This window comes from Lolium rigidum, chromosome 5, assembly GCF_022539505.1.
Source record: "Lolium rigidum isolate FL_2022 chromosome 5, APGP_CSIRO_Lrig_0.1, whole genome shotgun sequence".
Lineage (NCBI taxonomy): Eukaryota > Viridiplantae > Streptophyta > Magnoliopsida > Poales > Poaceae > Lolium > Lolium rigidum.
Window position 1 is genome coordinate 28,201,459 of NC_061512.1, and position 13,546 is coordinate 28,215,004.

The 13,546-nt window shown below is 47.8% G+C and overlaps 1 protein-coding gene across 1 annotated transcript; it reads left to right on the plus strand.

The window, feature by feature from the left end:
• The first annotated feature begins 7,020 nt into the window (after positions 1-7,020).
• On the plus strand, positions 7,021-12,372 carry LOC124655784 (disease resistance protein RGA2-like). Its single transcript, XM_047194629.1, has 5 exons — positions 7,021-7,064; positions 7,149-7,282; positions 7,423-11,477; positions 11,616-11,797; positions 11,993-12,372. The coding sequence occupies exons 3-4, from the start codon at positions 7,433-7,435 to the stop codon at positions 11,789-11,791; spliced, it is 4,221 nt and encodes a 1,406-aa protein (XP_047050585.1). The 5' UTR covers positions 7,021-7,064; positions 7,149-7,282; positions 7,423-7,432; the 3' UTR covers positions 11,792-11,797; positions 11,993-12,372.
• The last annotated feature ends 1,174 nt before the right edge of the window (positions 12,373-13,546 follow it).

Here is a 13,546-nt window from a genome sequence, read left to right on the forward strand (position 1 = left end):
AGCCGATAGGCGCGATCCCGCCGCTTCGCGGTAAGAATCGGATCCGTATCGGTAGGAGCGTTTTCACGCACGCCTTGAAGAGCATCCAGATCCAAGTCCGGGTACCAGGAGCACGTGACGCGCAACGCGGTATCGGCTCCGGCACGAGCTGTGGAGCACTGCCACTCATGAATGCGGCGCCCTGCCTCCTTCATCTGGTTGGCGGTAAGCGTGATGTTGGCTGGCATCGCCTCTTCAGGCCACAGCACTTTGAAAAGATGGATGGCGACGTCCGGCAGATCGGCAAGATGCCGGTCCACTGAGCGCATATGCTGGACTCAGGCGGAAAGGGCGACTAGGTAGTCGTACCCGTCCCAGTGCGCGTCCATGTTGGGAAACTCTCGCGCTACCCGGTCCTCATTCACCTTTTTCACGGCATGCGCCTGAGAATCCGGGAAATGCTCTACAGGAAGAAGGGAAAAACATAAGGATAAGACACCGGAAAAGAATCTACCGGAAGGAAAAAAGGACACATATATGCTTCCAAAAAGACAAAAGCTTATAAGCAAAAGAAGAGGCAAGAGCTTACTGAGAGCCAGCGCATCAATCTGCATGACCAGCCGATCATATTCCTTATGATCAGTGGTCATAAGCTCATTGTGGTGCTCCGCTGCTTTCCGCGCCTTCTTCTCCCCTTCCAGCTCCAGCTCTGCCGCTTTCCGCGCCTTCCTCTCCTCCTCCAGCTCTGCCCTCAACACCGCAGTGGAGTTCGCGGAATCATCCACGACCTCCGCCAGCCGGGCCTCGGCTGCGGCCTTGGCATCCTTCAGCTCCTGATCATGCCGGATTCCGGCCTGGATAGCCTGGTCCTTAAGCTCCCTGGAAATGTCCTTCTGGGCGTCCAAGGCCTTCTGGTGATCCCGGATGAGTCCCTCCTTTTCAGCTGAAACCCGGAGAGAGAAGTTGGAACGAAAATATAACCGGTAAAGCACGGAAAGACAATGCAAGCGGAGAAAAACAGTACCTTGGAGATTGCCAACCTGGATCTTGAGGGCCTCAATGGAGGCTTCCGGAATGGCTGTTGTGGAAAAACTCATAAGTGTTGAGAAGCAAAATTTTTGCGTAAGAAAGAAGCCGGATGTGCAAAGAAAACAAACCTTGGCAGTGGCTATGGGCCTCGGCAAGATCCCGGTGCTCCCAGAGAAGCTCCTCGAAGAGCTGCTTCCGGGCGTCCGCCGTGCTCTGTTCAAAGGAAAAATAATTGTGAAAAAGATGCCGGTTTCTTGGAAATTTTCTAAGAAAAGTTTTGCGCTCAGAGCTGCGCTCTCAACCCAAAACTCGGGGACTGGCAATGCCGGTTTCAAAAAATTTCTAAGAAAATTTTTGTGCTCAGAGCTGCGCTCTCAACCCAAAACTCGGGGACTGGCGATGCCGGTTTCAAAAAATTTCTAAGAAAAGTTTTGCGCTCAGAGCTGCGCTCTCAACCCAAAACTCGGGGACTGGCGATGCCGGTTTCAAAAGTTTCTAAGGAAAGTTTCGCACTCAGAGCTGCGCTCTCAACCCAAAACTCGGGGACTGGCGATGCCGGTTTCAAAAATTTTAAGGAAAGTTCCGCGCTCAGAGCTGTGCTCTCAACCCGAAACTCGGGGACTGGGAGGATATATATGAATCCGGAAAGAATAAAACCGGCATTAACAGAAAAATTGCAAAAGTTTGGTGAAACTTACCACCACGTTGCTGGTAGCATCATGCCACGCATTGTCGAATTCCCGCACTGCGCGCTTAAGCCGCATGAAGTGCTCTTCAGTGCTCTTGGGGCCGGCCGGGTCAACAATAGGAAGCCGGTCCTTCCCCACGCCACACGTAGCTGAGGACACGTCGGCCTGATTCCACTTTTCAGCGTAGTCAAGCAAGTGCCCCAGCTCGCGGCCCTCGCGCTTCAACTCGGTAATCCGGCCTAGCAGGATGGTTTGAGCCATCAAGATACCGGTTTGATGTTCATTCCGGACTGTGAGTTTAGGCATGCCGGACTATACCAGCTTCGGGGACTAATGTTGGGGGTATGACCCCCGGTATGCCAAAGGCATGCCAAACCGGATGGTTTGAGCCATCAAGATACCGGTTTGATGTTCATTCCGGACTGTGATTTTAGGCTTTTGGCTAAGGAAGCCTATACCGCTATGCCCAAAGAGAGGCATGCCGGAATGAGCTAAGAAGATACCGGACTACCGGTATAAGCAAAGCTGGTCAAAGATTCTCTCAGGAGCTAGAAGACAAAGATGAGCTAAGCAAAGTAGCTTTAAACGAAGCCATGACGTAAAAGACAAGGGTGACGTCCAAAGCAACCGGAGGACATCAGCTTCCCTGATTAAAGAAGATACCGGCGTCACCTATGATTAAAGTAGCTTTATAAAGTAGCTTTGTAAAGTAGTTTGTCTGTTCAAAGATGCCATTAGGGTTTCTTCCCCTGTAAGCCACCCTCTCCCCTATATAAGGAGAGGGGGCAGCCCTCCTCACGGGCACGACGAGATAATACGAGCATGTATGTATGAAAACCTCCTGTAACCTTGTTCATGGAATAGAGAAGATCTAGAACGGAGTTCATCCTTGTGTCTCTCTTCTTCTACCTCTGGCTTTGGCCAAATTCTTGAGGAAAGCACCCGGAAGTTCATCCGACCTGATCCAAAACCCTCCCCCGAATCCTCTAGCGTCCAACTCGGCCCCAACTTAAGCCATCCTATGGCATCTGTCTGTTCACCACGACGACAGATATCCGCCATCTCAATAGATAGAAGAGAGTGATCTAGTTTGTAAATCGGGTCTAAAACCGTACAAACTATACATTGTCTGGTTTATGAGGAAAAATGGGATGAAAAAACACACAAGCGAGGAGACTCGTCGTCCACACAACGCACACTACGAAAAAATCGTTATCCTTGGCTTACTTGAGCTTTCGTACTTCTGAGTACCTATTAGTCACTTTCTCAAGTTATAATCCAATTGTTACTTCCTCGAGGTATGAATCTCGGCTTCTGGTCTGACATCCTTCCGAAAGTAGTGTTCAACGATCTTATGAGAATAAGATCGAACTTCCTCTCAGTTCAGACCTTCTTTTTCTATCTTACTCAAAATATGGAGTCCTGATACATCCAGCTCAATCTTTACTCTCCAGATTTCCTTTTTAATTTGTTTTCGTTGATTTTCCTTCTCTGTGAATGGCTTAGGGAGATGATTTTGGGGTGTTTCCTCTTGTGCTCTTGATTCTTGAATTTGGTGCAAATTTCTTCGTCTACGCCATGCAGAAGATATTATTTTTGTATTTGGGTGACCTTTAGATTTTAAATCTCAATTTCTTGTTAAATCAGTATATGTGATGAGAATCATGGAAAGATAGTGTGATGCATAGAAAGATGGAAGCTATTGGATTCCTTAAGAATATAGTTCCAATTCTTTCTCACATGTGTTCACAATCAGTGCTGTCAAACTTTCATTTTCTTAATATCTATACTAATACTCAGTGTTGAAGATTAGTCTACACAGATGTCCTTCAAAGGTAGCATTTTTATGATGAATCAGTCTTTTCTAATCAATGCTATTATAGCATTCCAACCTAGACAGTAAAGATAAATCAGTTTTCATCAAGTAATATTTGTTAATGAAATTCGTTCATTCTAATGTAAAAGTATCATCTGCACAATATTTAGTTGATTTTATCTTTAATAAAAAAATCATTGTAAACCATGGTGACTTGCACCGAAACATTAGTATTTCCTATGTTCCAAAAAACATGTCGCAGATTTCTCTAAATTTGGATGTATTTAGAAACTATTTAGTGTACAGATACATCCGACTTTTAATAAATCTGCGACATCTTTTCTGGAACGGAGGGAGTACTAGTTTTGTTGATATCTACATCAGTCTTGTGCCAGGCTGGCTAGCGTCATACTAGGAGGCTACAATGATGTGTACTGATACTATGATTTATCTGTTTCGCTGGTTGATTCTTGTATCAACTGTAGGCGATGATTGAGTTGTAAGACCAAATGTTTGAGACTTTTTAATAAAAGGTTGTGTGCATCATCATGATGCAGAAGCCGGGTTTTATCCCCATTTCGAGAGTACTATGACTAGAGAGACAGCTGTGGATAAACATGTGCCAGTGCTATACGTCCTGTAATACAAGTAGCCACTGAACTTTGTAGGTTATATAGGAAGAAGGAATACAATACTAGCACACATCACAACACGGTAGCAATGGACTGGGGCTCAGCCTCTAAGGGTTTTCGCTCTAAAGGCTTTGTTTAGAAGTAGGTATATTGAATTTGGTGCAGAGACATCGAGGTTAGGGCATCGATCAGCGCCCAACGTAGATGGACATTTTGGATCTGTCTGCCCACGTGGTAAAAATTTGGATCTACCTCAAGCTCATCTGCCAAGCGCATAGTAATCGGGGTGTTCGCCAAGATGTATTTCTGTTCCAAATATGGACCGTGAATGCGTCTACGCCAACATGGCTTGGTCAGCTTGCGCTGGTTGGATTTCTGGCCCGCCGGGGCTCAGTTAAGCAAAAAGTATTTTATTAATATTGATTGGCCGAAAAGACCATCTTTAAAGAGATGGTTAGAGAAGTGTTAACTCAGACTACGACAATCGTATCTACTCGCTGTCGCGCAGCCTACTATGGCCAGGGTTCCTCGCAGTCGTGTGGCCTACTGGCCGCCGGTGCGCCCCGACGGCCCGATGTCGTTGGAGCTCATCCGCACACGGCGGCTAGCTAGGTGAGCGGCGCAGGCCTCCCAACGATGAATGGTACAGGAGGAGGACTCCTGCTAGCGGCGCGCCTGCACTCGGCTAGAGCATCATCCTAGCGGGCTCTGGTCGCCGCTTCCTTTGTCGCTCTGGCCGTGTCCCTGTCAGCCTCGTAGTGGGCTATGTCCCTTGCCACGATGACCTTCGCGGTGGCCTCCTCTAGCTCCCGGTTCTCTTGGTCCACCTGCGGCTGCTCCGCCGCCTCGCCGCCACCGGGGCCGACAACTCGTACGCCCGCCTCATGGCGAGCACTTTAAAGCGTGCTTGCTCCCACCGCTAGGGCCTGACGAAGATCTCCCATGCCCTCGTCGCTGCCGAGGTCGGCGAGGTCGGCGTCGTAGTCATCGAGGTAGACGGCTTCCGCGGGCTGGGCCCCCAGGATGTGCATGGCTTCCTTCAACTCCCGGAGCTACGCCCTAGCCTCGGTTAGCCTGGCATTGGCCGCCCGGATGTCGGCGTGGGTTGCCGACGGAGGCTGGCGTTGGAGTGACTCGAGGAACGCCCGCTCGTCCCCCATGCCCTCCCGGTATGGCCCGTAGAGGCCATCCTCGCGAACGTATGCAGCAGTCCGCTGCACCTCGAACGCGGCTCGCACCTCGAGCTCCGCTCTGTCCGGATCATCCGGATAGCGGGTGCGAGCCATGGTGGAAACATGTGCGGTCGTGGTTGGCCATGGATTATAGAAAGGATTGTAACTAGGGTTTGGCCTGGTGAGTCGGCGGCCCCGTCCATTATATAGGTACAATAGGGCGAGAACCAGCGTCCGCCCCGCTTGGCTGCCCCCTAACGTAAATGGACACGCCGGCCCTATTTAGGGTGACTTCTTTTGGGCTTCTGGACAGGCTTATAGGTTCCCCACAGCAGAAGCCCAAAAGAAGTCTCAAGCTTCTCCCCACCGAGAATCTCCCCGGAAGCCCAGTTACATGCGGTGGAGAGAAAGCGGTATCGACCAGTTTCCCGAGCTTCTCCGCTACGGCCCAAGTAGTTTCCTTCAAATGGTCATGTTGTTTGCGGTATTTACACGAAAATGCCACCGGCGGGGCGAGCCGGGAGAGAAAACGAAACGAACTCGCCCGTGGCCGAGCCCCCTCCCGCCGCCCTCGAGCTCGCCGCCGCCGGTGGCCGAGCCCCCTCCCGCCGCCGTCGACGCCGGATCCGGTGGGGGACGGCCGGATCCCGCCACTCGCCGCGCCGCTGCTCGCCTACTGCTCGTGCTCTGTCCCCGGCTCGTGCTCGAGCTCGTGCTCCGGCTCGCCCTCGAGCTCGCCGCCGCCCGCGGCCGAGCCCACCTCCGCCGCCGCCGGCGCGCCGGATCCGGCGGGGACTGCCGGATCCCGCCCTCGCCCGGCCCGCTCACCTCTCGCTCGTCTTGTCCCCGGCTCGTGCTCGAGCTCGTGCTCCGGCTCGCCCTCGAGCTCGCCGCCGCCGCCGCGGCCGGGCCCCGTGCCGCCAACGCCGAACACTGCGCCGCCGAGTCCCCCACCGCCGCCACCCCGCACCGCGCATCCTCCGGCTCGTCCTCGAGCTCCTGCGCCTGCCCCGGATCTAAGGGCATAACGGACATTTAACAATTTAGGGCAGCAAATAAGCTAAATAGCACAAGCCCAAAAGAAGTCTCCTAATAGTTTCTGTCCACAGCAGTTTCCCCCCACCAAAATCTAGAAGCAGGCTTATGCAGAATCACAAGCCCAAAAGAAGTCACCCTTAGCCAATTTTGTTGTGGCGGCTCCACCCAAACGAAAGTAAACAGTCACTTTTCGGTTAATAAGAGTGACCGGCATGCGTCTGGCCGCTCAAGATGCCGTTAATAATTCCCTAATAATTTGTGACATGGTGACATGCATGATGATGGACTTGTACTGCTGCTGGTGTCCTCCATTATTCAAAGCGTCTCCTACGTTCACACTTGTACATGCATGATATTTTCGAACATTGGCAGATAGAGGCACCGTTTTTCCACGTGCTAATGTCTGGACTAGATCTAGGAAGACCTGTACACATAAAGGTGGTGGGTACGAGCAGCAACTCCTCTCGCTGTTGCAGTTGCAGGGAGAGCAATAATTCATCCTCGTCTCACAGTCATTGGTGGTATGTTCCACCCTCGGTCACTCCATTCTTGTTAGTTTCAGAAGACATAGCCGGCTTTCTCCCTTGGCTAGCCTTCTCATCCCACCCAAGTCTAGGTCACTGCCGCTGCCCGCCTGCCCTCCTCCACCGGCGCATCTGCGCCGGCGCGGCTGCTTCCAACGCCAATTGTCTTTGAGCAGGAGCAGCAGGTACGTACAAATCGACTGGATGTCTTTCCTTTTCAGCAATTGTCAAGTGTACTGATCTTGGTTCATTGGTTGCTCTGCCTCCAGAATCCTCCAAATAGCAATGGGCTTTGCAATTCTTCGAAGCGGGGGCTGAAGGCTGGTCTGCTCATCGAGGCATCTGCTGTATTCCACCCTCTCTGGCATTCTTCTGCAAGATCCAAGTCTCAACACCACCTCGTGTACGTGAACCTCTTTGGGCTCAGGCAACGACAGTATCAGTAGTGTAGCTACTATTTCCTTTGTTTTCCTTTGCTAGAAGTAGTGACTAACTGCAAATACATTCCTATTAATGCTTGCAGCTTCTCAACACATTCATCAGCAGGGGGAGGATGGCCACGGCTATCAGCGCGGCAGTGTGGGCATTGGGCAAGGCGCTGGCTCCCGTTACTGATGACCTGCTCAAGAACTGGGCAGCCAGTGACAGTCTTGGCCCCAACATCAGCGCCCTCAAGACGGAGCTGCTGCGCGCTCAGGGGATACTATACACCGCGCAGGACAGGGTCATCGCCAACCCTGCGCTCAAGAAGCTGCTGCACATGCTGCGGCAGCTGGCGGATAAGGCGGAAGATGTGCTTGACGAACTGGACTACTTCCGCATCCAGGACGAGCTTGACAACACTTACCATGCAGCCGATAAGCATGCCGGGGGCTGCATGTGTGGCCTCGCTCTCAATGCGCGGCACACTGCCCGAGCCGTTGCCAGTAAACTCAACTTCTCCTCAGCTGGCATCTTGCGCACACCAAAACTGAAGTTCGATCGTGTGAAGATGTCTAAACGGATGGCAGACATTGTACATCAGCTGGATCCCATATGTGTTAAGGTGAAGGAAATCCTTGATCTAGAACTCCGCAAAGTACAGCCTACCCAAGGCATCAGACCCAAAACAACCCCAACAATAATAGAGCCAAAGATATTCGGGAGGAATGTTGAGAAAAAGAACATCGTGGATGGCATTACCCATGGAAAATATTGTGCCGATGGACTTACCGTTCTTCAAATTGTTGGCCCAGGGGGTATTGGGAAGACGACTTTCACACAACACATATATCAAGAAGTGAAGAGCTCGTTTGATGTTATGATTTGGATCTGTGTATCTCTCAATTTCGATGCAAACAGGTTAGCACAAGAGATCCTGAGACAGACCCCTAAAGTAAATGGTGAAAAGGAAAATGCCATTGAGGAAGAGCTTATCAAAGAAAGATTAAAACATAAGAGATTCTTGCTGGTCTTGGATGATGTCTGGACATATGAGGAGGATGAGTGGAAGAAACTGTTAGCTCCCTTCAGAAAAGGAGAGGCAAGAGGTAATATGGTTATTGTCACGACTCGAATCCCAGAGACAGAAACAGTTGGAAAAATAGTTGATTATTCAATAGAACTGAATGGTTTAGGCACTGAAGATTTTATGCATTTATTTGAAGCATACGTATTTGGTCACCAACAGCCATGGAAAGACCATCCTGAATTACTTGATGTTGGGAAAGAAATAGTGGGCAAACTGAAGGGTTTCCCTCTTGCAGCAAAAACTGTAGGTAGACTTCTAAGCAGTCAGCTTACATTGGATAATTGGACAAGAGTTCTAGAAAGCAAAGAATGGGAGTTACAAACCAGCGACCATGACATTATGCCAGCTCTAAAGCTTAGCTATGATTATCTTCCTTTCCATCTACAACAGTGTTTTTTCTATGGTGCTTTGTTTCCTGAAGACTATGAGTATGGTAGCAACGAGTTGGTTCACTTATGGACAGGGCTGGATATTTTAGACTCTTCTGATCAGAGGAAAAGACTTGAAGATGTTGGATTGTGCTATTTAAATGACTTGGTTAATCGTGGATTCTTTAAGAAGAATGTAAAAGTAGATGGCAGTGCTCGTTATATTATGCATGACCTACTGCATGAGTTGGCAGTGAAGGTTTCATCGTCAGAGTGTCTTAGCATATCTAGTTCTAATGTGAGATATGTACAATCGTCCCCATCTGTACGTCACTTGTCTATTATTATAGATGAGAGAGATGTCAATGATAGAATGGCCTTTGAAGATTTTAAGAGGGACTTGAGTACATTGGAAGAGAAATTGAAAGTTGAAGACCTACAAACTGTGATGTTATTTGGAAAACACCATGGATGCTTTGCCAAGACTTTTGGTGATTTGTTTGCAGAAGCAAAAGCCCTTCGTGTTATTCTGTTGTCTGAGACACTTTATGGATACATTGTGGAGGATGTGTTTTGCAACTTTCCAAGACTTGTTCATCTTCGGTACCTAAGGATAATACCTCGTGCAAAAATAACTCTAACCAGCAACATGTCAAGATTTTATCACCTAAGGGTTCTAGATGTTCAAGAACACAATGTCCATGATGATTTTCCAAGAGATGTGAGCAAACTTACAAAGTTGAACCATTATCTTGTTCAGAAGAGTGGTTTTGAACATAGAACTTCCGATGTGGGAAAACTGGAATTATTACAGGACTTGAGAAGCTTTATGGTTAAAAAGGAAAATATAGGTTTTGAAATGAGACAGATCGGTCGTTTGGCAGAGTTTGGTGTGTCACTAAGAATTCATAGCATTGAGAATGCTGAACGACAGGAAGAAGTGAATGAAGCAAAACTGATACACAAAACCCACATACAAAAGCTAATGTTAGAATGGGGTATTGGTCGACCTAATAAGGATCCTGCAAAAGAAGATCATGTTCTTGAAAGCCTTCAGCCACATAGCAATCTTCTAGAGCTGCACATTGGAGGACATGGAGGTGCTACCTGCCCTTCATGGTTAGGTTCGAACCTCTCAGTTAAAGCATTGGAATCTCTTTGTCTGGTTGATGTAGCTTGGAATAATTTTCCACCTATAGGAGAGTTGTTTGTTAGCGAGCTTGGTGAAGAGCATCCCAGTGGTATCCCAAGCCAGAGCTTTCAAAATTTAAAGGAGCTAAAATTGGTTAAGGTATCAAGACTGAAAAAATGGGTTGGAATTAGCACTTGTCATTTTGTCTCTCTCCTAGAAGTGCTCATTATTGAAGATTGCTCTGAACTTGTGGAGCTGCCATTTTCAGGTAGTGAATCAGTGCAAGAGGCATACGTGACTTGGTTCCCTAGATTACAGAAGCTCGAGATTATGGACTGCCCAAAGCTGTTGGCATTGCCTCCTGTTCCTTGGACTTCTGCTCCGTGCTCTGCTAAGATTGAACGGGTAGGATCAGGTTTTGAGGAGTTGGCTTACTCAAAGAATTGCAGATCAGAATCGAGTTTGAAATTTGTTGGGAAGGAGGGTGGTCATGATAGCACGTTCTGGAATATATTGGCATTCTCTAATCTAGCTGATCTATTAGAGCTGAAAATGCGGAATTGCCCTCCTCTGCCACTGGATCAGCTCCAAAAGCTAACGTCTATGAGGTGTCTCAAAATAGCTGATTCCAATAATTTATTGTCACCGACGGATGTTGAGAGTGCTGCCATATACCAGTTACGAATTGGTACCCTGCAGATTTGGAATTGTAGTGCTAGTGAGAAGGAACTGGCACAGCTTCTCTCCTATCTCCCATATCTGAGCAAGTTAGAAATATACATGTGTGCGATGATAACAAGGGTTGGTGTGGTGGAGCAGCAGAAAACAACTCATAAAATGGGCTTTGGACAAACTGGACTGCAGCCGCAAGAGACAAGAGAAGAGGAGGAGATAGCAACTGTAGCAGCAGGAGGAGAAGCAGGAATTGTGCTCTTGCCTCCCCAGCTGCAGGAATTGTTTATCCACGGCGGACAAGGAGGAGGAGGGCTCCAAGGCCTCCGCAACCTCCGCAAGTTGTTTATAAGTGGTTGCCCCAAGTTCCTCTCTTATTCGTTCTCTCGTTTTCCTTTCCCCACCTCTCTACAAACCCTATCTCTCAACGATATCGAGGGCCAAGGAGCCCTCCTCTTCCTCTCAGATCTCACATCTCTCAGGAATCTGGAGATATATAACTGTGGGGATTTAAGAGGCGAGGGTATTTGGGCTCTTGCACAGTGCAGTCTCACAGTTTTACGCATCGGGAAAAGCCCCAAATTCTTTGCCAGTTCCGAGCCCCAAAATTTTCCCCATTCCTGCAAAATTGAGGAGATAAGCACAGATGACCACACAGGTTTCCTTGTTGCGCCCATCTGCAGCCTCCTATCCTCCTCCCTCACCAAATTATGCTTGTATCGAGATGAAAATGATGAGGTGGAGCGCTTCAGTAAGGAGCAAGAGGATGCTCTTCAGCTCCTCTCCTCCCTCCAGGAGCTCTCGTTTCGATCCTTCCGCAAGCTGCAGTGCCTCCCTGCGGGGCTGCACAGAATTTCCAGCCTCAAGACATTACAGATTGCAAACTGTCAAGCCTTCCGGTCGCTGCCCAAGGATGGCCTTCCATGTTCTCTACAATATTTAGATATCGGTGGCTGTCCTGCCCTGAAATCTCTACCCAAGGAAGGCCTCCCAAGTTCTCTGCAAGATTTACAGATTTCGAATTGTCCTGCCCTGAAATCGCTGCCCAAGGAAGGCCTCCCAAGTTCTCTGCAAAGTCTACGGATTTGGTACTGTCCTGCCCTGAAATCTCTGCCCGAGGACAGCCTCCCAAGTTCACTGCGAAAGATTGATTTCCTGCTTGGCAACAGCGAGGAGCTAATGTGGCAGTGCCGCAGGCTAAAAGGAACCATTCCTATAATCGAAGGCTAATCCAAGGTAACAGTCTCATGATATCTAATCTTATTATGTACACGACCAATTCACGTTTTTGTGCGGTAATGGCATGATCTTTTTAGAAAAAAACATGGTAATGGTAGGTCGGGTGGCTCATGAACCCCGTAGGCCTTTTCGAGTTTCATCGCAGTTACTGTTGTTTCACTTGAATAAGCCACTTTTTAATCTACCGTGCAGGGCTCTTCTTCGGTTTGTATATTTGGCTAGACTCATACTACAAATCATCTCTGCATCCAAGTGCAGTTTGAGTTTGCAGTTCAACCATGAAGACCTCAGTTTGTGTCTTCCATCGTGTACATAATCTTGGTTAGTATTTGCATAATCATCCAACTCCGATGGTTTCATACACTATTTAGAAATTTAATCCACGCGTATTTTTCTCTGCTAGCTGGATCTGTACTGTTCATATATTTGAGTAGTTCTAGACCGTGAGCACTGGAGTTCGAGCAAGGGCGAGAGCCACTATTAACAGATACAATGTTGCTCATTTTGTTTTTTTCACGTTAGTATGTTCTATCAATGATCTCGTAATGATTGGTCCCAAGTATTGGTCTCAAATCTACATTGAAATTAGAAGGTTGCTTGTGTAACCTGCTATTGATATATGTGTGCTTCCCAACGGTGCCTATGTAACTATTGACTGTTAATTACCAGTATCTGTTCATTGCTGAACACATTGTTTTTTGTGTTTCCATCACATCCTATTGTGTCCTTGGTGCAGGAACATGCACTGACGTTGTTCTCTGGTGGTATATATGTTGTCAAGTCTATTTTGCTGGAGGCCACTTTTTGCTTTCATATATGAAGTATTCCACAAGAATCAAATTCTCCCAAAGATTTCTCTATTGATGGAAGATTTCTTACCAAGTTTTTCAAGTTTCTACCATTTGATAGTAGATGCAAATTCGTCCCAATTGCACTAATGCGCTTCAGCTGAGGTGTTGTATGCATACCTTTATGCTCGCATGCTGCTTGGTGTAAAGTGAGTGTTGTATTTCTTATTTCAATTTCTTTATTTTCCCTGGACAAATTCTGATTAATTAATTTATTTCCAGTTTGGCTATTCTGTAAGCAGAATTTACGTGCAAGATCTCCTCGGAAGATCAAGGTTATTTTAGACCAAATCGATTCTGTAAATTAATCGATACTGTCATCTCAGTTTCCATATTGCCAATTGAAACCATCCAAAGAACCCAGCGGCCAGCGCAACACTTAGGTACCGGCCTTTTCATTTTTGCAGTTTTCTTCACGTTTCCATTTCGTAGTGGACTGATACTGTTATTTGGATGAACCGGAATCGAAAACGGAGCGTCATATGTGTTAATGAGTTGTGTTTAATTCAGTTGAACACAATGATGTGCTACTGATAAAGAAAACCTTCACGCGTAATCAAGCTATGGCTCTCACCCGGTTAAAGTTGAAATTCCACCCGCCCAGGAGATGCCACTGTTAAGAGTATAATGAGTGATCTCAAATATTTATTTCATGTTTTAGGAGCAAAAATTACGAGTGAAAGTTTTCTTTCGCAGGTTTGACTGTTGGAGCCTTTTGTTAAGTCAGACATTTTTTTTTTTATCTCATTCAGATATGCATGGGCGGCTGTTGGGTGGTTCTTGCCAACACCATAGTGTCAGGACCGGGTGCTTCAGTGGCCGGACGCTAGCATCGGCTCCATCAACAAGAGCTAGCATCGGCCTCAACGGCGACAATGGCTTGTCTGGCTGGAGTACC